This window comes from Erithacus rubecula, assembly GCF_903797595.1.
Source record: "Erithacus rubecula genome assembly, chromosome: 2".
NCBI lineage: Eukaryota > Metazoa > Chordata > Aves > Passeriformes > Muscicapidae > Erithacus > Erithacus rubecula.
Genome location: NC_136685.1, coordinates 40,122,895 through 40,147,804, shown reverse-complemented (window position 1 = coordinate 40,147,804; position 24,910 = coordinate 40,122,895). Strand labels below are relative to the sequence as shown.

Sequence of the window (24,910 nt, the reverse complement as noted above, 5' to 3'; positions counted from 1 at the left end):
TCCAGGACAGATTACCTGTTTCACATCTGATCTGCAATAATGAAGCACCTTACTAAGGCAGCTGTATCTCTTCCAGTTTTGAAGAGAGGTCACTTAAGAGTAAACTTTAAACTCTTTATAACAGACAGATATGTCCACAGCAAAAGAAGACCTTACTACACAGAGAAATCCATCAGTGTTCAGTGAGTAACTTGAAATCTGGCAAATTAGGCATAAAATTATTTGATACAAAATATTTAAGAAATTTAGTCTCCAATCTGTGTTTTCAGAAAAGATACAAAAAGACATGGATGTTTAAAATTATGCACAAGGCTCAAAAATACAATATAATCATAAGAAAATCCAGCTGAAGATTAATTTTGAAAGTAATTTATAGGAAGACCTGTGTAAATAAAACACATTAAGCATTTTTCAAAGCATAAAACTGGTTTTCTTCATACTATCTACATAGAAAGGAAGGATTCTCCAGTTAGTTATGTATTAGATTTTTGCAGGCCAAAAATAGGAAGCATTTTTTCTTATTTGCAGACTGATGGAAAGGAAGGGACACTATGTGTCTATGAAGTTGATATACAACACTATAAGAAGACATCATGTTGCTTAGAAATGGAGCAATGTTTTGCAGCGACAGACAGAAATTAAAAAAAATTCCACTAATTGAGATTTTTGATCTGAAAATGTGTAATTGACAGAAGTCCAAAACACAGTTGGTGTGCTTTACTGAGGTCTTCGTTTTCCTTCTAATCATATCTAAACTGTGAATTTGACTGTTATTCTAAATCAAAGGAACTAGTAAAGGCAAAGGCATACAAGTATTGTATTGGAATGCAACAGGATTTCAGATGAGAGAAGACACTGCTAGCAGACACAGAAAGGTCTATGCAATGCTATCTAGCCCCAGAAAGATCTATTACAGTTGCCACAAGAGGAAGAAACTATATGAATTTCTCAGTTCCCAGAAAATGAATAGGCTTCGTGCTAAGCAGACTGGGTTCATATATCAGTCATCAGTCTGTACAACAAAGCAAGGAACTTCCAGAGCCTAAGCCCCCTAACTACTGAGATTCAACAACAGCAACAAACAAGATTAAGAGGTTCTTGTATCTATAGAGAAAGCACAGTCAAAGAATGACAATTAAAGAAAACACTTTGTACAACACATATAGGTTCATCCCACCCACAATGTAATATCTGTCCGAAACCAGAATAATCTTTTGGGGGATGGGGGGAACTACAAGAGGAAAATGAAATAGAAAAGCCATCCAGCTAACACAATCTTTCCTAGCCTGTTATCTTGTTGAGCGTGGAAACTTTACAGATCTTTATATAAGATTTTCAAATTGTAAGGAAAATCCAATGCTCTTGCAAATTAAGAAAAGGACTGATATAGATGTATATTTCCCTTTCTATGGAAGTATTTTCAGCAATTCATTCTTAAAGATTCCTGAAATTTTACTGATTTCTGCATCTTTCCTTAAATATCACCACACAACTAATTATTGAGTGAGATCCAAGTAGTAAAATAGAATGGTATTTTCCATTTTCAATGCACCAAGCTCTTACATGCCAATAATGTTTGGAAGACGTGGAAACAATAACAGCACGAAAAACTTAACACAAAAATGGGAGGTACCAATTTTAAAATAAATATTCTATACTGGACACTCTCATGAGCTGTAATTACAAAACATTATATCATAAAAGACATGCTAAGCACTGCTCCAAACAAAGGCACACCTTAATATGAAACACAAAGTAATTATGAAACACTTGTAGATAAACATCCATTGTGGAAGGATTGTTATGGAATAGAAAACATCTTAATAAGACCAGAGGCATACAGTCCAGGACTTTCACACACAGGACTGAAAAATACATCAGCTGTGCAATGCCCAACCCATAAATGTATTGAAAATACATACCATGCTGCAAAGACCTCTTCACTTCTACACTTTAAAGTATCTCTCTTTACATGACAGATACATTTTTTGCATTGTATTTGCAAACAGGTCTTCAACTTTAATAGTTCTTTTTTATTTCTGCTTAGTATTCAGCAGGAAATTCAACTTTTAATTTGACCTGTTTCCTTTCATGAGCAATAGTGTTAGAAAATGCTATCACATACTATTAAGTCATTCTGCATTAATAAAATCTGTAGATTGTCTTACATAGCCCTACATTTTTATTTCTAAATGTGTTATCAATATTTGATTCTACCAGTTAAGAAATACTGAAAATCTCTAGTTATGAAGGCTGGTATAAATTTATGTGTAAAAAAAGATATTTTATAAAATTTTATAAATGCAAAACTTCTCTGCTCACTTTAAAATATATCCCATATTGCTTTACAATGAAGATAATGCTTCCAATTACATAAAGAATTCATGGTGCTCTTCACAAAAACAGACAAATGAAAAAAAGTCAGCTTTATTGATCTATTATCTAGTGCTTCTATATAAAAATAAATATTTCTTCCTGTTCTGCTAGTGAGCTGAAGTGGCCAAATAGTTTAATTTCATAATAAATAAATAAATAAATAAAAAGCTTCAAGAAAATCTATTTTCCTTAAAAAACATGTCAAGGCACATTTTCAAAGCATAACTAGGAGCTCAGCCATACAAGTCTTACTAACATTAGTGGGAGTTACTGTCAAAAGCACTGTGCATCAAGCTGAATATGTCCTTCAGTGATAACAGTAGGGTTAAAATTTTTGGACATATGCATAAATATTTTATGTGAGGCATTCCACAAGATAACAGTTGTGATTTATTCTCAGCTCTGCTTTCAGAGGTATCTGTATGGCAGGAACACCTCAGAAATGATTGTAATCTCTGGCTATATAGTCCACTAAAATATAGGGGTCTTTCAATAAACTTTCAACATAACTTTGGCTCTTCAAAGCAGACTTTTCAAAAAGGTACACAAAAGTAAAGGATTTCATTACAAAATATGTTTCAGTGTTATCTATATTACTTCAATATCACATGCACCTAATCTACAGGTGCCAAATTACTTTTAAACTGGTATCTAAAAATATTGCTTCTCCCTAATATAGGAATGATACAACTCCTGCAAAATGAAACAGAGAGTATAAAACATAGATGGAGAATCCTGATACTAAATAGAGCACTATAGAAAAAGAAATATATGAAGATTCTACATTGAACCATAGCATGAGATCACAGAAATCTCAGGACTAAAGTGAGATTTCATTATCAACTCAAACAAAAAGACATCCTCTTATTAAAGAGATAAAAACCAATGTAGTTTACATACATTTGATTTAAAAATAGTTGCAAGTGACTACAAGGGGAAAAAAGAAAACATACACTCTTCTGAGTTTTTTCTTTTGTTGTCATGACAAAAGACAGAGTTACATTTAAGTCTGTATTTATGTGAGCATCTGAACTCAGTCCTAATACGTTAAGAGAAGGTAAAAATGTGATTTTTTGACATAAGATGTTTTTCTGCTCCTTTGGGTAGAAAACAACAGATAAAAAAAGTGAGCCCTATATATCAAATCAACTTATAATTCAGCAACTGATGCATTGAGCTCCTTAGTTCCAAAAGCTCACCTAAGCTTCCAAAAACATTCCACTCAGAGACTTTAAATTCTTTGAAGTATCTCAAGGATTTCAAATATCACAAAATTTAAAAATAAATACTATTACTCTACTTCAAAGACACTAACCTACGCAAACATTTTCAACTGGTAGAGGCCCAGTTTGGACATCTAGAATTAGTGGGGGCAGCTAAGTATTCAAATTCAGATTGAGCACCACAGCATAAAAACAAACCAGGGTAACAAAATAAAACATGCAAACCCCGTGTTTCTAAATGCAGACTTGCTGAGAAAAGCTGTCCTAAAAACTCTGTAGTGTCTATATTTTTAAATAAAAGAAGAAATCTAGCTAGCATACTCAAGACTTAGGGGAAAAGTCCAGTAAAAAGCTGGAGACTTAGTATGGCAGTGGAGAATATTAATAGTGAGAACCCTCATCATTATTCTTCCATAAATCATGAAGCTTAAATATAAGAGTATGAAAGTAAGAAAAGTTTTGTGACTTTTGACAATTATTAGTAAGAAAAAAATGGTAACAATTGCCAAAAAAATCACAAAAGTTGACATGTTACCTGGCTATGACAAAGAGCACACAACTGACACCCAAGTAAGCCAGCAGAATATACATCCAGATATCAGGGGAGAGAGGATTCAGGAAGGAGAAGACGCCCGGGTTTGTACCATTGGGCTTGCGGTACAAAATACTTATTCCAAGAGTCATAAAGGGCTTGGAAAAGTCGATGACCTTCTCACGAACATAGGTAATTGCCAATGGTGCAACTGCAAGGTCAGCTTTCTGTTAACAAAAATACAAAAAGAGAAAAAGGCCATAAGTGAGAAGAAACAGGCTGAAGCAAACAGATTATGCAAAACACAAACTTTGTATGGAGGATGTTTGTTCTTGTACTAGGTTGCCTGAAATTTAACAGTCTCTTCTTCCTATAAGTAAGGCAACAGATTTACTCTACTTCCTCTTTGTTAAACTGGCATAGCATTTAGAAAAAATTAAAAGCTCTAGAACAGGGATACAACTGAAGAAAAATATTGCATCTTGCAGAAAACGTGACTATCCATTATCACATATTTTAAAACTTTATTAATTGCACATTTCAACATATGTCTTCTCTTTTCCACTCTTTCACTGTGTTCTTTAGAAATTAATATATTTGGGAAGCAGATGTCAATATGCTAGTACAAGTGCAGGACAGTTCTTCATATTTTAGCATAAAAAGTGCAAGACAGTTCTTCATATTTTAGGGCAAAAATGGTACAAAATGAAGACCAGTTTAAAATTGAAAGTGCTACACCTGCAAGGTTGGTGAGGATGTACTAACAAAGCACAGCTGTTCTTAATAATTCGTGGGAATCACTACAAAACTTGGAGATAGTTATTAGTCAATTGGACCATTTAAAACAATCATCAATTGAATGCATTTTGTCAATTAACAATTAGTTTTAGTTATTATAGAAATAATTCGTAAGAGATTAGTAAAGGGTCTATGCTATTCTTTTAATCAAAACTTAATGGAAATCAGAGTGACAAAAAATCTACAGTACCTACATCTTTATCTCTGTCAACAGCTTTTGAAACACTCCCGTCATGTATGTATGTCTATGTGTGTGTGCATGAGCACATAAGAAAGAGGACACTTCAGAGCAAGAAAGTTTACAGTACATGACCCAAAAAGCTGTAAATGAAGAATTCCTTATAAATCATACGTAAATGTAGGTATGTAATGACAGAAATGGGATAGCTGTCATGGAATCCTGTTACTCAAGGGATATATCTAAGCAATGTAGCTACAAAGGATACAGTTTTCAGAATCCATGTTGTAAGATAGAGAGATATTATTCCAAATAAAATAAATTCATACATTCATGTACATTTTTGCTCATTTAGTATTGTGTATAATGTATAACACTCAAAATCTCATGCAATGTAGCATTTCAGTGTTCCTTTTAATTTTTATTTTCTCACCTTACACAAAGCTATTCTGTGGTCTATTCTTGTCATGAGCATTCATATAATTAGTTCTGCTGTAGTCAGCTATAATGTAAAAATCTGTTGGCACAGGTCATTTTATTTGGTAAGGGTCTATTGGTCAAAAAAAATAACATGCACTTAATTTCCATTGGTATTCAGAACTTCTGGATATTAATCAAAACAGCAAGGTTTAATTCCACAGTGGATGACTTTTTATGGATTGCATATTATTGATGATATTCTAGCTGATGCAGAAAGAAAATGGTAAAGTAGGAAACTAAAACTAATTTGAATTAAAAGTTATATGTCAACAGGTAGAAGTTTGCAAAACATAACAATCCCAGTTATTAGTTTGTGAGGCAAGTTGCAGACCATAACCTAAGAGTTTGAAGACAACTGACTAGAAAATGTCAGAAGAGGAAGATACCAGATAAGATATATTAGAACTTCTGGAAGGCTATTGGTAGATGTGAATTTTGGTCTTATTATATTAACAGAATCTTGATGAATAACAAATTGTTCATTTTAATAAATACAATAGAAAATTCAACTCTTGGTCATTAGATGAAAATAAAACCATATGCAAATGAATATAGGTTGTAGCTATCTCTAGAGGAGCCAAGAGGAGCCAAGTTGCAGATGAAATTAGGAAAAAAACTGATCAAGAAATAATATGTCTCATATGACAGAATAGAACAGACATCCCAACCTGAGAGGACAGATACAAAATTTATGTACATAACTTGACATCTCAAGATTCTCTTCAGAGCTGAGTAACTCTGTTTCAATGTTCTTGAACTAGAATATTACCATAAGAAAAATTAGGCACCTAATTAAAAAAAAAAAAACAACCAACCAAACAAAAAACATTAAAACAAACAAACAAATCTAGAGTATTTAATAACAGAGGAAATTACTAACTTAAAAATGTAATATTACCACATGCAACTTTTGTTAATATATTTTATCTCCAAAATAGTCAATTCTCCTGGCAATTCTTTCATTCTGAAAAGAGCACTATTTGTAAATATGAGGAAGTAGGGGTCAAGTTTCCAGAAGTGCAGTACTAGTCTTGTACGCTCAGCTATAATAAGGATACACAAGAAAGAGAATCCTCTTTAGTTTAATTGGAGGGACAAATAGGGAAGGAATTGTGTAAAATTAGTATTTTATCAGTCAGCATTTAACAACATTAACAAATTAGTATGTCCTAAAATGGCTTTTTGATAAGCTCCATTACAAAGAATATTTGTCTCACTTGGCAGTGATTGATGATTCCAGTTTTTATAATGAATGTATGCATGCTTCTATTCTTTAAATATCTCTATCTGGAAACACAATCCATAATAACACTTTCTTCAGATGAAAAAATTTTTATGACAGCATCCAAGGATTGGTGAGGTAAGTAGGATAGTTGCTACAAAGAAAAATTCTGCAACTAAAGGCTACAAAAACGATTAGAAACAGTCTGACAAGGACATTCCAATACAAGGAATGGTCCAGAACAAAACAGAGGAATTGCACAGCCTACTGAACTATGTGCTAGAGGACTGCACTGCAGATAAAAAGGTGTGGTTGTGCATCCTCTCCCTTCCTGCCCAACATGACCTATCTTAACTCAGGACCTCCCAACCAACCTGGACCAAACCAGCTGAGCAGTGAACCAAGCAACACCTGCTTGATCACAACAGTAAGGCAGCAAAGCACCCCTTGAAAGTACCAGAAGAGCACCCATGATACAGGGAGGAAAAGCCCTGACCATAATACCCATCTGACCAAGGTGGGAACAAAGGATAAGCATGCACACATGTATAAAACTTCCCTGTCTTGCTACCATGTGCAGTTGTAGGATGCTCATTCACCAACAACTCAAAGTATCTCTGGTTTACTTCAGAAGTGCTTAAGTCAGTCTAGTTATCCTCCTTTGTTTCTTCACTTACATTTTACTTCCAAGCAGCTTGTTCTCTGACTATTGTACATATAGCAATATTCAGAGAGAAAAAAGAATGACATTTTTTCATTTGTACAGGGATGAAATTTGGTATATAACCTCTAAGAAGAGAGATTGTAAAATTATACCAAATTTGATCTACGCTTGCAGCTACAAATAACTTCAGCAAGAAATCTGCACATTCATGTTGAGGAGCATATAGCCATAGCATGTACAGAAAGTTGGTATTTGCAGAAATTGGTGCTTTTGCCTGTGAAAATTAACTTTATAAAACCCAAAGAAACAATCACAATAATTTTTGGGGAAATAGAATTTTGAGAGGATTACATAGCTTCTACTAGTAATACCAGGCAAAGGAAAAACAAACATGTATTTAATTTTCTTTTGCTGATAATTTTCGGAAAAACTTTTGTCTCTTTTGTTATTCTGTTCAAATGAATGAAGAATTTAAATACACTCTAGACAGAGAAACAATGAAATGGCTAATAGTTATTTTTAATTTGGCTAACATTACACAATATTCCAACAAAATAATTGAGTTTTTTAGCCAATGTAAATGGAGTCTTCTGGTAAGAATTTTGCTCATAACATTGATTTAGCAACCATTAATGTTTATACTAAAAATGCAAAGGGAATCATACACTATCGATTCTCAGCTGTTTATCCAGTTAATCTCTACAGTCATATTGTAATTGCATAATATACACAGAACTACACATACACTGAAGAGACATTTAATTAATTTTACTTCTCTACAAGTAGCAATGCACTTATTGCCTGTAACTATTCTTGAAAATAAAGGAACTTGCCTTTTTTAAAAGAAAAACTTTGCAAAGCTGTTGTTTAATCCATTATGTTTTATCAGCCTAAGACCCTAAGTCAATATGCAAACTTCTTCAGCTACCCCAATTTTTTTAGACTGTTAACTTGAGCTGAATTTCAGTAACATACTCTTTGGAGAAAATGTACCCCCAAGAAAAAAAAGGAAGGCTAAAGCACAGCTTCAATTCTTTAATCCTGTCTAACACACTCTTAATGCACAGAGACTTTATGCATTATTCCTGTTCACAAAAGTGCATTTCCCTGCCACTACTTTGAAAAGATAAGATCTGTAATTTGCTTTTAAGCTTACAGTCTATCCTAAACTGCTTTGTTCATGCTACTACATTATAGAAAATTTTATACCCCACAAGAAATTTTTGGTCTTGTCGCAAGATCTTCATTTCCTTTGAAATCACTAGGAACTTATTAGGCCTTTATTGCTATTTTTATTTTAACTAGCCACTTACATTACTTTGACAGAAATTGTTTCTCTACTGCCTTTCACAGGATCATAGTACAATTCAAGTGGAGAGAGATCAGTAAGTCTCTAGTGCAATTTTCTCTTCAAAGCATCTGCCTGGATGAGACCAGTTTGCTATGCATTTTACCTAGCCAGTGTTGAAAACCTCCAAGGAAGGTGACTACATGACATTTCTGGATAAGCAGATCCACTGCTTGTCTATCCACATAGTGAAAAAGTTTCTACAGACAAGCAGTGGAGCAGGCTGTTTAGAGAGACTATGTGATTTCCGCCCTTGGAGGTTTTCAGTTTATGCTTGTTGCATTTTTTCTTCCTTCCTGGCTCCTCTGTGAAAAGTCCAGATGAAACTTCTTGATAACCTCCTCACAGGTCCTGGAAAGCTGGTACAAGAAATTGCCTTTGCCAAATGTCAATAATATACCATAAAGTGAAAAAAAATAATTGATAGCTGAATTTAAATGTCATAGCTTCTTATTTGTGGGATCCCGCTATAATTTAAACTTAATTTCTAACAATATCCCATATAGATGGAACAGTAGCAGTTGCTACTTTATTAACATAATAAAGTACTTTAACATAAGAAAGTGACATACTACAACAGTTTCAATAGATACTGGCTCACCTAACATGGATGTTTGCAACTGTTGAAATGCTTCTCAATATTTGTTCGACAACAAAAGGTCACTGGAAGACAGGTGGTTTACTCTGATTCATTTCATTGACTGTAATATTACACAGTGGTTGCATTTCTTTAGACCCTCTTGTTTCAGCATGGCTAATTCTTTTCTTGGCAAAGTCTTGAACAGCAGTGGTAATTAATGTTTTTTTTCATATATTCTCCCTTTAGAGAGGATCCTGATCTAGAAATCAACAAGATCATTTACCTAGAGGTAGATTATTTTTAAAGGCAAAAGTTCTATTTTAAAGGCAAAAGGTTTTGTAGAGGAAATTTGCATTTTGTCCACTGCCATAGAAACAACATTTTTACATGAATTCAACTAGACAAAAATAGAATGTATAGAATGCATGGAATCTTTCTTTCAGGGGCTTTTAAATTAGAAAATATTTTGATCAAGACAGCATTGTCTAGAAATGATTTTTGGTATTGTTTTCTGTTTGCTCCTTTGTAATTACATGAATGTATAATCAAGGAAAAACAACAGTACTAAACCAGTGTGTACTCATTAAAAATAGAGATAACTTCTATCTGTTGATTTATAATACACTTTCATCAAAGTATTTTGCACCAACTTCAGTCTAATCAGCAGGTAAGCAAATTGTGTGGAAAAGTACTAGAGGCAGTAGGCCATGAAAGTATATGTAGCAGGAAGGTGGGTGATTACTCATTTCAACAGTAAAAAAACCTCTTACTTAATTTTAGGAATTTTGTCCAAAAGTTTCTTCTAATTTTTAGAAGAGTGGGATTCATATACCCCCCAAAAAGAGGAAATTGTCAAAGATATTTACAATTCTGTGTGATACTGTGGCTCAGAATTCAGGAAATTTTTTTCTTAATTTTTCATTAAGAAAAAAAAAAATGACAATAGTAACATTAAACTGCTTCAGTTCTTCTTTGCTGTTTTTACACACTCTTTCTAAATTTGTATTTTTCTACTAGAGATGTTTAACATTAAAATTGTTAAGATACCATGCTGAAGCACACCTTCTTGAAATAAAGTGCACAGGTAACATTGATTCCTTTTTTGTAGCTAACATTTTTATTGTTATACATTCCAGATTTACTGCAACTTCCTGGAAGTGTCAAGTTTTTTTCCAGTTGCTAACCAGCTGCCATCTAGAATTGCAGTTACTGCACTCAGGACAAAAAAAATCCTACATCTTTTAATTTTGACATACTTTCTGCTCTCAGATTGATGGGTTCTATCAAATTGTTTCAGTGAACTCATTTCATCGCACAATAAAGTTTGACTTGTGTCAAATTTGGCTTAATCCCATTTTTCTGTATTACTTTGTCATTTGCAATTTTTCACAATGGATTCAAAATGATTAATAACATTTTTGCATATCATTTGGATGGAAGTAGACCACTGTAGTATATGCCACCTCTTATTGACTAACAATACTCATTTAACATTATTTGAAATCCATAATTCCATCATCTTAATTAATGGACTAAAACTTATTGATATGGGCAAAATCCACCTCTTATGCACTCATTCCCTCACCTGCATTTTCATGCAGGCATCACACTGCACACTCTGGAATTCTCAATTAATCATTAGATCCCAGGTATTATACTTCACTAAAATTAATCATTATTATAAACAATAATAAAAAAGGTCCTTTTAGAAAAGTTTATCAAATAAAGAACAGAAGCAGTGTATATTCTCAAAACCTTATAACATACAAGGTTTTACATTCCCCATGATTATTTTAAAAATGGCCAATATAGTAAAGATTATATTTCAAAAATATTTTTACAAATCTAAAGAAAAAAAAAGTTAGCAGTATTTTTATGCACTAGATCCTAATTGTTCTGTTCTGCAGATAGTGTATGCAAGCGAGGTAATTTGAAAAAGTGTTACATTTATGTAAATTGACTAAAGCTTATCCAAGCTCTAGGCATTATTTAAGTACTAAAGATACCAGGACAAACTTATTGACAATAAGCTTTAATGAAAATAAAATGTGAGTCCTAAGGATGAAATCTGTAGTGACTGAGATACAATGTTTCTGATATTTATAAGATTAAATTTATGAAACACTTTAAGATGTCATTACTGCTATAATTTATTCTTTATTTAAGCGAAGTTTTGCTTCATTCTAGAAGCAAGGGTGAACAGAGGAGTACAAATACTTAATGAATAAAAACACACAATGTAACAAGAAAAAAAATTCATCTGCAAGACAGACAGATGTAGACAAATTCCAGTCCAACTACTGCCCAGTTAGAAAGTGGATGGAGAGTTCAGTGACATTATCTGTCACAAGAACCTCATGAAGTTCAACAAGGTCAAGCGTGAGGTTCTGCATCTTGTCAGGGCAATGCCAAGCACAAGTACAGGCTGGGCAGAGTGGGTCACAACCAGCCCTCATGAGAAGGGCTTTGGAGGTGTTTGTGGAGCAAAAGCTCAATGCACAGTGTGTTTGAAGGTAACCCATAAGGCCAACTGCATCCTGAACAGCATCTGTAGGAGTGTGACCAGCAGGAGAGTGAGGGGATTCTGTCCCCCTGCTTTGCTCTTGTGAGTACCCCAGCTGGAGAATTGCATCCAGCCCTGGAGCCCCCAGACTGGTAAAAAAAGACCTGTTGGAACCAGTCAAGTGGAAGGCCAGTAAATTGATCAAAGAGCTGAAGTGCCTCTCCTACAGAGAGAGGCTGAGAGAGTGGGGCTGTTCAGACTGGGGAAGGCTTCAGGGAGAACTTACAGAACCTTCCAGTACCTCAAGGAGGCCTACAAGAAGGCTGGAGAAGAACTCTTACAATGGCATGTGGTGATAGGACAAGCGGGAATGAACTTAAGATGTAGCAGGGTAGGTGAAGGTTAGATATTAGGAAGAAATTTTTTACTATAAGGTTGGTGGGGCACTGGAACAAGTTGCTCAGAGAAGCCGTGGACTCTCCATCCATGGAGGTGTTCTAGGCTGGCTTGGATGGGGCTCTGAGAAATCTGGTCTAGTGGAAGGTTCCCTGACATTGGCAGAGGGTTTAGAACTTGATGGTCGTTAAGGCTTCCTTCCAGCCTTCATCTTCAACTACTTGATCTTTACTGACTTTTTGCATTAGCAATCCTTGATGTCTACTCAGCTCTTGATGAGACAAGTGGACAGATGAATTGAAGGGTCCAGGCCCAAGCTGGTACAAGAGAGATAGGGACATACTGGAATGAATACAGCAAAGAGCTATGGAGATTCCTAAAATATTGTAGCACCTGCTGTATGAGGACAGACTTGAGAGAACTGTGACCAGTTAGCTTGGAGAAAGCACAGTGAGATCTGCTGAATGAATACAAATAACTGAAGGGAAAGGGGAAGCAAAGAGAATTGACCCAGAATCTTCTCTGTGGTACCTAGTGAAAGAGCTAACACGCAGAAACTGATATGCAGGAAAAATTGATTTAAGCTCCACCTTTTTATTTTAGGAGTATTCAAAAACTGGACTAAGTTGTCCAAAGAAGTATGAAGTCTCCTTCCCTAGGAACAGTTAGAAGTTGACAGAAAATGGCCCTTGGCAACCTGCTGTAGTTGACCATGCTTTGATCAGGGATTTCGATGAGGCGATATCTAGGGACAGTTTTCAATCTCAACAATTCTTTAATTCTTTAGTGTAAGTAATTTCTCTTTCCCATTCTTTAAACTCATCTCTGTGACAAAATTCCAGTTTTATTTCTATTCTGGCTGCAAACAAAGTTTGCAACTAGTGAAACTAGGTTTGGCATATAGTCTCCTGATTTCCCAACAATATTACAGTGTTCCCATGTTAAGCTACAAGTAACAGATAGAAAGATAAAATCCCTTTTACAGTTATGAAGACAACTAGAAACAGCTCAAATACCAAAACTTCTACTGCTCCTTTGGAAAAAACTCTAATAGCAACAGGATTACTCCAGAAAAGAGCAATGATGTATTTCTGTGGTGGCTTTTCCTAACTGAACTCTCTTTTCTTTGTTATTACAGTGTAGCAATAAGTGCAGATCATACCCTAGTTTTTTGCTTTTACATTTTGGAATGATGAAATATTAAAGTATTTCAGTGGACCATTTAAGGGCCAGAAGGATCACTTTCAACCTAACTTGAAGATTATAGGACACAGGAGTGACAGGGCTGAATGCTACACGTGATATTTGAAATAACTCAATAATTTTCTATCTAGAAAAACTAAGTTTAAATACGAATAAAGAAAATCTTAGCCATGAAATTCAAGAGTGACTTCTGATACATTTTTGCCAAGACACTTATTTTTCTGTAGCATTCTTTACACTACTGATCCACACAAAAACAAAAAACAAAAATCTAGAAAAATACAATCTTTTTTTAGCAACAATCTATTTTCCATTTTTTCCATTCTATAAATGAATCTTCCAGTAACAGATTATTTTCTACATTTCTAAAGCAGAGAAAGAACCCTTCAAGTTTAATACTTTTTGTTTTTTTAAAATTTGTTTTTATAATCTTAAAGGTAAACTTTTAATCATATAGCCACATTATATGGTTTTTATAAATAAAAAATTATCTCAGTATGTGTTTTTTAATCCAATATCCTGAGTTTAAAAACTCTAACAGGTATGTATACTGTTTCACAGTTTCTTCTGGCATTTTATGAGTATTCTGCCTCACAGGTTCACATAAAAGTATACTTACATTCTTTACAAGCACCTATATGAAATCACTGACATACATATGTACGTGTGTATATGTATTTGTTTCACACTAACCTACTTTCTCAGGAGGAAATTTTATGTATCTTTGGAAGTTACCACACATTACTGGCTCTCATATTTGTCCTCAGAGGTCAGGAAATAGCAAAATAAAAATTGACAGCACAGATTAATTTCAACATTCCACATTCTTCCTAAGATACACACAATCAGTTTCATTTCATGCATTTTGGACTTATGTAAGGCTGCACCTATTGTCTTTTTTCAAACTCTATTTGATATTTGTATAATTTTCTTAAACAACTGCATTATTTTGAAGCCCTGAGAATAACAGATCAGACTTGATAGTTTCCAGTTCCCCAAACAGTATGGATGACACGTTTTGGTCATCATTCCCAGAAACACATGTCCCACAAACACATCCTGAAACTCTTTACCAAAATGGTGTTTCTATGAAAATTGACATACTCAAGGTTTCCACAGTCTCTCCTCCCTAGCTTCCATGAAACATTCACTTTGTGATATGTTGAAATAATTTGGAAATGAGTAAAAGACAAATTGCAGCATTACTAATAATCCCTAACAAAAGGGTTAAGCCTCAATGAAAATTAACTCTACTATTATTCTATTTTTCTCATCTACTTCACTTCAGCAGGCATACACATAGAAACAAAAAGCCCAATGTTATTTTCTACCATTCTTTACTATCATTATAGCAACAAAAGTAAAAGATCAGATAAAGGTATGAGGATATGAAAAATGTAATACTTTTATGAATGCAGCCCTAATCCTGGATTCAATCTTTCCCTAGTCATTACTGTGAGCATAGATGATTCTTGAGCTAAAGCATTATTGTTAGGAATTTCATTTGAAAAACTTAATGCCACTGCCTTGATTGGCTATGATTCACTTTGCTGGCAGCACAGTGAAAGTTAATTCTAACTATTCACTGTGCAATATTTCTCTGTAACTGAAAACTAATAATTTTACAAACTCAAGTGCATTAGTTAGGGATGTCTATAACACCCTAACAGTTAAAAAAAAAAAAAAAAAAACCACAAACCAAAAAAGACATAGGCATATTGCAGCTAAATAAACAAGAAAGCAATATTAACTCACTTTTAGTGTCAAGAAATTTCAAATAAACTACCACTGGAGTACAGATCTCAAAAAAAAAAAAATCCACACACCTCAGAGCACTTAAAAGACCCTACTGTCAAAGTCCCCTGCCACCTTTGGTGCCAAATCATTGAAAATGTAGCTAAAGCATTTCATCCAGTCTCTTTGAGAAACATAGGACATGATTAACTCAAAAAATTCATGAATTAACATTATATATATATATATATATACACACGCATTATATTATATATATATACATACATTATATTATATATATGTGTATCTGTATATAATATATATTATATATAATATGTATAATATTTATATATATATGCATATATATATATGTGTATATATATATGTATATATATACATATATAATCCTTTAGGAAAAAAAATATAATTTATTATTCTCTATGCCTTACTGAAATGTTAGAAATTTTGCTGGACCTTGCTTCACTAAATGCAGACTGTTTGGAAGTTCCTTGTTCTTTGGAAAATAAATTGTTCACTTCAAACTTATTTTAGAAACTGCATCTTGATCTGTCCCATACTTGAAATCAGTTTAATAGGAAATTTGTATATGCAAATGTTCCTTACTGAATTAATAGTTAGTTTTGCAAACTTGGTCTAAACTTCTGGATTAGGATTTCTTTGGCATATTAGATTACTGACCTTTTCCACTTTTTTTTTGCATTTTTTTATGGGTTTATGCATCTCTACCTGAAGTTTACTTTCTGCATAACTTTTGCTGAGTTAGGATCTGTTTGCACATTTTTCCATAGAATATTATACATAGCCTTTATTAGAAAGTGACAAAGTAGCATGAAAACTGTCTTCTTGTAAGCATAGAAATGAATGTCTAGATGTTGGTTTGAAATGAAATAGTATTGTCATGTAGAAGACTATGTCTTGGATCTCTTACTTTAAAACAAACAAACAAAACTGGAACAGAAGGTGCATAGTATGGCATATTTGAGTGAATTACATTTATAAATTCAGACATGAAAAATATTTGAAGAGAAGTTTTGTGAGTCTATGAATATATACAGTTTGCTTTAAGTGAAAAACAAGATCTCAAACAACAGAAGAGATATGACTAGTTACTTGTCAGGGACACATTGATGCTTATTCAGCTTGGGACAAATTACTTTGGAAATAAAAGGTCAGAGCACTTGAAGTTGTAGATTAATGAATTAGTAATTAGACTGAAAAGCACTAAAAGGACAAGTGATATTTTCTGGCATATTACACATTATCATAAAAAATTATCCTATGACCCCAGGACATGTTTCACACAGAAATGAAATGCTACTTTAATGAGGAAAGAAAACAAGTAAATAATAAAAAACAGAAGCCAATGTGAGCATTTTAAACAGTAAAAACACACATGAAAGGTATGTTACAGGCACTCAACAGTTAAAGAATCATGGATGCCCTATTGTAACACAGAATAACTGGAAGAAGTTGGAATGTATTTTTAAATATTAAATAATGCAAATCTGTAGTTTTATTTAAAGAGACAGTTGTGATGGACTTCCATCATAGCTTGATAAATGCAATTAATAATGATTACTGGAAATTCAGAGAAGAGAGTTTCAACACAGAATAGTAATTCTTTATCTGCAAGGTAAATAAATAAATATCAAAGATAAAAATGCACTCAAAAAAGAAGGCTTTCAAATAGCTAAACAGAAAAATGGGAAAAGAGATAAAGTATAAACAAAACATTCAAAAGCTGAAAAAAGAAACAGATAAGGAAAATTTTTTTAGGAGACTAAGTAAAAAAAAATGCCAAGATACTAGAAAAACATTAAAACAGGGTTAGTGAACATCAGTAGTCATTCAGCTTACCATCTATCTATATTCACCAGTATTGCTGGTTCAAGCAACAATAGCTGAACTGCAAACATACCAAAACACTGTTGTTATGGTCTATTACACCTCAAAACACCACTTTCCCAAATCATCATGAGATAATATTTATTATTTAGCATGAGTGAAATTTTCATTGTGTGACACCTGAGATGCAGGTGCAGGTTCTAGTTCTGCTAATAAAACGAGGAAGCCATGAAGCAGACATGGTGCTTTAGAGAGCACTGATAGTCCACAAATGTCATTGTTGAGCCCATTTAATGATGATGAAGAGTGAAACATTTCCTTCCTTCCTTCCTTCCTTCCTTCCTTCCTTCCTTCCTTCCTTCCTTCCTTCCTTCCTTCCTTCCTTCCTTCCTTCCTTCCTTCCTTCCTTCCTTCCTTCCTTCCTTCCTTCCTTCCTTCCTTCCTTCCTTCCTTCCTTCCTTCCTTCCTTCCTTCCTTCCTTCCTTCCTTCCTTCCTTCCTTCCTTCCTTCCTTCCTTCCTTCCTTCCTTCCTTCCTTCCTTCCTTCCTTCCTTCCTTCCTTCCTTCCTTCCTTCCTTCCTTCCTTCCTTCCTTCCTTCCTTCCTTCCTTCCTTCCTTCCTTCCTTCCTTCCTTCCTCCTTCCTTCCTTCCTTCCTTCCTTCCTTCCTTCCTTCCTTCCTTCCTTCCTTCCTTCCTTCCTTCCTTCCTTCCTTCCTTCCTTCCTTCCTTCCTTCCTTCCTTCCTTCCTTCCTTCCTTCCTTCCTTCCTTCCTTCCTTCCTTCTCCTTCCTTCCTTCCTTCCTTCCTTCCTTCCTTCCTTCCTTCCTTCCTTCCTTCCTTCCTTCCTTCCTTCCTTCCTTCCTTCCTTCCTTCCTTCCTTCCTTCCTTCCTTCCTTCCTTCCTTCCTTCCTTCCTTCCTTCCTTCCCCCAGAGATTCTCTAATTGCCTCTTAACATCAAGACTTCTAAAATATGCACTAATAAAAGAGCCACAGCTAAATTATCTTGCATTGTATCAAAAATCTCAACTGTCTGATTTTTCCATGAGAATTACAAGAATAAAAAGAGAAGAGATATTCCATAGCCTGCCCTTACAAGTCTCTATAAGTATGAAGGAAAAAGGCAGAGTCCAAACTATGTGATGAAATGACAGTTGAAATGGAAGAAAGAAAAAAGAAAAAGGTGGAAGAAAATAAAATTTCACTGGCTCAAAAAAGAAAGGAACCAAGCATCTACACAACCACTTATTAGAAGGCTTTTGTCACTTCTACATAATAATATTAAGAGTTTGGATATAGATGTTCAGATCATAAGGACCTCAATTTAAAATAAGAGAAAGAAACCAGCATGTTATTGGAGGAAAAATAACTAAAAATATTTAAACCAATTATACAAACATCTATTCTGTTATTAGAAGCTACTACTATTATTTTTATAAATTTATTTGATGCGTATTTAAAAATATACTGAAGTAAAAGCCATTATATCTAAAGTTAACTCAAACTAAACAGTACTTTCTAAATGCTAAACTGTGTAAAATTTCTCCAAGCTGAAAATCCTATTCTTAGAGACAAAGTTCTGATTTTCATATTTTCATTCTGATTTTCAAAGAGCAATCATGATCTAAAAATTGTACCTTTCTGTAATTGTTTATGAATCATAAAAGACTTGCAAGCCTTGAAGTCTATTTGTAATGCATAAGTTTTGTGCTGTACAAGAATCACTCAAAGAACCCCCCCCAAAAATTTATTTTTAATCACGTATATATAATAACAAATTGTTTCCCAGTGGATTTTTCATTTATAGTTCTGCTAAAGTATAAAATAGATTTTTTTCCAGTTTTGGAACACGATTTTAAGATTTTTTTAGGCAATTTTGGATCTGTAAAGTAGGATAAAGTAGTCTAATTTTCTCAAAATAAAATTAATCTTTTCATTCTATCTGCCTGTGCTAGCTACATTGGAATATAACTTAGATGTTTGAACTATACATTGGATACAATATAATACAGTGACACTTGGCACTTGAGAACAACCTGAAATTCTCCACAACTTTTGATTCAGTTCAAACCATATTCAATAAATCTGTCCTTTTATAAATTTTTTGAACCAAAGGCAGCAAGTCAGTATAAAGAAGACTTTTTTTAATGAAGAATTCATCCATAAAGAATGGAGATATCTGGAACTTAGCTGCTCCTCTCTCAAATGTACCACTCAAGTGTAACATTCACATCTTGAACTAACCTGAGAAGAGTATAAAATACTCAATGAAAAATTGTGGCAGAGAATTCAGAGCTCTTAAGTGGAGAAATTCAATTCAAAATTTATTCATAGAGAAATGTCATCTGTATATGTTGCCCTAGGTAATATTTGTCTTACATTTCCAACCCTAGAGACCAGTGTCTTTTTTGCAACAAAAATTCATTGACCGTTGTCAAAGGGAAGGAATCATTGTGCTAATTTTCATTGTCACTATTTATCACTAATTCAAAAAGGAGCTACTAGCTGCTTGGAGACTGACATAAGAATACAGATGTGAACTCTAAGTAAAACAGTCAAAGAAAGAACAAGCAAACTATGAGAAAGGAGACTGAAAGCAAACAGAGCCTGATGAAAATACTTCAGTCTCAGGTCATATTATAAAATTTAAATACTGAGGCTGACCTGATATTCCAAGCTCAACTCAGATAGTATTATCATTTTTTCATTTAGAATTTTCAGCCCCAGCAATCATGCAAGGTGACTAGTACTGATTTAAATGGTTTATTTAAATCTTATATTTTATTCGTTACTTTTAATCTTTTTGTAAATGGTGCATTTTCCTTTCTACACATATAATATACCGAAATTATCAATTTCATTTATTCTAGGATTATGCATATTACGTTACCCTTAAAAACAGCACAGTGACCTTTCTCTCTGAATTTAACTGACTGACAGATAAAACAAACAGATAAAAATAATTTCTAAAACTATTTTTCAATAGATTTAAGTGCTATGCAACTTTAAGTCTTTATTCTATAGTCTATTTTAATTAGAAACTCTAGTTGAAAAAAATAGAATAATTTCCCCTTTCAAAAATAAAGAAATTGAGTTTTTAAAATTGCTTTATAGGAAAGCAAACCTTTACAACAATTTTAAAATATTCTCTGAGAGAAAAGACTGGAAAGCAAATGAAGTATGTGAAGTACTAACCATATAGAAACACCCAGTGTGGTAACTGTCTATCTTAAATTCTTCTCATGTCTCACTTTTGAGGTCTAAAGTGTTGCTTGCTAGTAAAATGCACCAATGGCATACATATAAATAAAGGGCACAGGTGTATAAATAAATTGTTGTATCCAAATAGATTGCAAAGTAAGAAGTTAGAAAACCAGAGAAAAATGTAGAGCAAACATTTTAACAAGTGAAAAATTGAGAGACTAGTAAAAGTCCAGATTAGGAAGCTGGACTACATCTTCATGAGTACTAACAGGCTCCAAAATTTTTTGACTCCTAAGTAAAAAAAAAAAAAAAAATTGAATAGAATGAAAATAAATAAAAATAAATGTTAATCTATGTTGTATATTACTTATGGGAAAAAAGAATACCTGTTTCATTCTGCGTTATCAAGAAGAAAGATGTAGAAAGCTACTGTTTCACACACTTTACTTCTGCAACTTGTTCAAATGCATTTTATTTCAAGATTATCTTAATGTAAAGCTTAGGAAGCCATACTACTGCTTTTTTGAGAATGCTTTAAGACTGAATAATAAAAGATGTATAAAAATGTGATTTATATTTGCTTCTGAGTAAATACTTCCACAACATCTACCTTAATCATGGAAAATTAGTTCCAGATGAGGATGTAACCTAACAAGCATCAAATCTAATACTTGAACTGGCCTATGCACTTATTCCTGTGTAAAAGTGCACATTTGTAGAGATGGACAGGGAGTCCAGCTCTAAATAACTTTGCTTTCCATGTGTGTGTACTAGGTATAATAAATACACACATTTAAGGATAACATAACTATAATACTCCCACACATTCTTAAAAGTGTGAAGCCAGGCATAATCAACATCTGTTGCAACACCAATACCAGATTATCATTTACTAGAAAAGCATGAAGAACAACCCTACTAAGTAAATATGAATATTTTGATTAGCACATGTTCTGCCCATCTGCTGAAATCTTGAGGGAAATTGAAACAAGATAAGTAAATATTTTTTCAAGCTATTCATGAAGTTTTTTCCATCATTATGAGGTTCCACTTGAATTAACTACAGTCTTCTATCTATTTTAAATGACAGCGATGTGCAGAATATGTTTCATCTCAATCTTTGACCTCATGTATATAGAGAAAATGCTATCAAGCAATTCACCCAAATAAATGCAGAAAGGAGCAATGACATAATTCTTAAATTTATGAAAATATTTCTAAGTGACTGAATTCATCTGGCATGAGCAACTGAAAAAAAACACATTTTGAAGAACTAGAAGTAATGCCTCCCTTAATCGCTTACAGTTGATTGTAATGGTATCTGGTGTGACACTGTGGTGTTCCATCAGTACATGTTGATGTTTTTGTCTTACTGCTTGCACTTCATTGTTAAAATTACAAGAAAGATGAATCATAAATGATGTGTGTTTACACTACAATCATAGAAATTTCTCTAAGACAAAAATCTCAGATCCACTAACAGAAAAGGATACCTGATTTGTGTTGCTGTTTTTCTTTATAAAATCACTTGTTCTCAGAAATAAATTCTGAATACTATTTATTTCATATTTTGACTTAGAGATATGCTATGGAGGAGCTAAACCAAAAGAAACACTGCCTATGGGCAAAACAGAAATGCATTATTTCACAAATTCTAGACTAAAGAAATCATGAATACCAATCTACTTGCATTAATTGGTTAAACATCTGCATTTTAAAAACAGTAGCATTCAAATGAATTTATCATAAAAGTTTTACAATTTTTATAGAAAGATTGAAATCTAAATGCATATTGGAAGTTTTAAAAGTTAACTTACATGATCAATTAGTTCACGAACCATCCCATTCCACTGTCCACTGGCATCTTCTTGGGCTCCATATTTTCCATCTTCCACCAGCCTAATCTCATAGGAAAATCCAAGGATAGTAGACAGCTCCCTGAGGAGGTCAATGCAATAACCTTCAAAACGATCATTTCCATACAAGGGTTTGTCAGACTTCTTGAACATAACATATGGCTCTTCCTGTAAGAAGTAAAAAGACAAAACAGATAATGAGTGCCCCCTCACCTTTCTTCTCATTTTAACCTTAAGTAGTAGACAGTCAAGTGCATATATATACATATATGCATATATGTGTGTGTGTATATATACACCCTTGACATCGCTCCCTGTACAAAGGAATAATATGAAAGTGTGAATCCTTTTAGCTTTGGCTATGTGTGGCTAAAGTCTTCATGTATTTTCAAACATTCTCTTGGTCATTTTTTTTTCTAAACACTGTAGACATGTCTTCGAGGAGTGCATATACACACTAAATATAAATGTGCTCCTTAACTGACTGCATAATACAGTCATATAAAATGTTTTGTTTAGATGGACAATGCAAGCCCTATGAAATGCAGAAACAATGTGTTTTGGCAACTGAAAAAATACTCATTTAAACTCCAAATAGCAATCAAATATTTTAAGTATTAGATTTTACACTTTTATTTATTCAAGTATTTAAACTGTTTTCTCAATGCTTTATTGGGCAAAGTGTAAAAAACCTAGAGGGGAAGGAAAAAGTCAGTGAAAGCACCTACTTGTCTAATGACTCAATTCATTTGCAAGACTGCAGCAAAACCTGAAAACTTTTACTCAAAAAGTAAATTCTATGATAGATAATCAATGAAAATGGAACTAAATTTCTTTAAGCATTTATCTTCAAGTGTTTAAATCCAATTACAATGTATTTATTTGCATTAAGGGGTGTGCAAACAGACAGGATTCAAATGATTAGAATAATAATTATTATAGGAAGAAAATTTATATTTAGCAAAACAATATTTTTACATACAGTTTTGCAGTATAGGATGGCCTTTCTCAAATAGAAAATTAAAGAGAAAAATATAACAAAAAAAAAAAAAGGTAGTTTTCCACTACAATATGGAACAAATATTCAAGCTGTGTTTGTTAGGTTAAATATCCAACTCCATCTCTGCTCACTTTTGGGAGAGACTTTTTCATTTTTTCATAATTAAAAAGAACCGAGCAAGGTAAGACAAATAAGAGTATATTCAATCATTGCAACAAACACAAGACTCAGTGAATAATCAAATAAACTCTTCAGGGCAGCTTAAAAAAAATCTTACAGTCCTAAATCCCCACATCAGCATTCAGCAGGGTTAAAAGCACTTTATTTCACAGGCACTTGGCAGCTTTAATAAGTCAACACTCCTAATATAATCATCTGCCTTGAGTTTTCCCATGATGTAAGCATTATGTTCACATAAAATCAGAATTTTAGTACAGAACATTTTACCCCAAAAAAATAGAAAGGAGAATGCAGGGAAGAATCTTTTCTTAAAGGAAATGTTATATACTCATATGGAAATTAGTAAGGGTGCAGCCATATTTTGAAAAAGTACATCACTGATCTTCATACAATTAGCAAGAAGCAAACAGGAAATAAATTGTCCAGCCAAACTGCTAGGATGTTTTGACAGAAATTTCTCAAACAACAGATAAACAAATGACTCCAGAAGAGCTCTTCAAGAGCTGTAGTCTTGTCAGTAGCACTGACAAGAACAAAGACCTAGCAGAAAACATGGAAGTTGAAAGCAATTTAAATGACAAGGATCACTGAATAAAGCTTGAGAAGCAGAGAGGATATCAGAGCAAAAACTATGTGAAAATGCTTGTTAATAAACTTTGGAAATTGATAATAAATATCTCAAAGAAAACAACTGCAAGGAAAACAATCTTTTCAGGAAAAAATTACAATTCCTTAAAGAAAGCACACCACAGGCCAAGCAGAAGCTAGGCTAAGACAAAACACATTGTGCTTTTTTGTTCTGAGATAAGAGCCATTTTCTTCAGATTAAGTAGTATGTTTAGGATTTTTGCTCAAATCAATGTTAGAACACAGGAATATTTTCACTGCTGCTGAAGCAGAGTTTGAACAGTGTCACTGCCTGTTCTGTAGACATGCATGAATTCCAGCTTGGAATGCTCATGCACACAGATCCAAGACATTTGCTCTCAAGAGTTGTTCAGATATTTACAGTCTTACAAATCTCCCAGTCTCTGGAATTTTTTCAAGACTCTGGACAACATTTTTGTCTGTGTCTTCCATTCCAAATAATCCTGAGTTATCTGGGACAGAATTTAAATATGTGCAGTATAAGGAGTATGTATAATTCTCAATTTATGCTTTCAATTCTCTTCTACTTAATAAGTACAGTAGGATTTTCTTCACTGAACAACTGAGCTCATTGATACATATTTTTCTATCAGATCATTATAGAAATCCTCAGACATTTTATCTGTTCTGCTGATGCTTTTTTATATCTTATTAAAGAAAAGTAAAAAATCTTGCAACCCTTTCTGAAATTCTTAGCTCCAGCTCCATACTCATTTATATTCTTTACTCTAGCCAGTTTGGATAATGGCTACAATATTATCTCTATTATTATTTAATGATTCTCAACTTTTGCTGAGAAGACTGATCAATAAGTTATTAATACTCTCTTAATGCTTTTCCAATGCTACATTAATTAATTTCTTTACTAATATATGCTACTTCTTCTTCTTACAATCTTCTACTGTACAAAACATTTGTTTTTC

General features: G+C 33.4%; 1 protein-coding gene across 2 annotated transcripts in view; it reads right to left on the bottom strand.

Moving 5' to 3' along the window:
- Positions 1-24,910, bottom strand: part of GRIK2 (glutamate ionotropic receptor kainate type subunit 2) — a 359,794-nt gene that overhangs the window by 132,798 nt on the left and 202,086 nt on the right. For both annotated transcript variants that reach the window (XM_079299157.1, XM_079299156.1), the window contains 2 exons: positions 22,121-22,327; positions 4,135-4,358 (listed from right to left, as the gene is read on the bottom strand). In XM_079299157.1, coding sequence (XP_079155283.1) covers positions 4,135-4,358; positions 22,121-22,327 — 431 coding nt within the window. The remainder of the gene's footprint in view (positions 1-4,134; positions 4,359-22,120; positions 22,328-24,910) is intronic.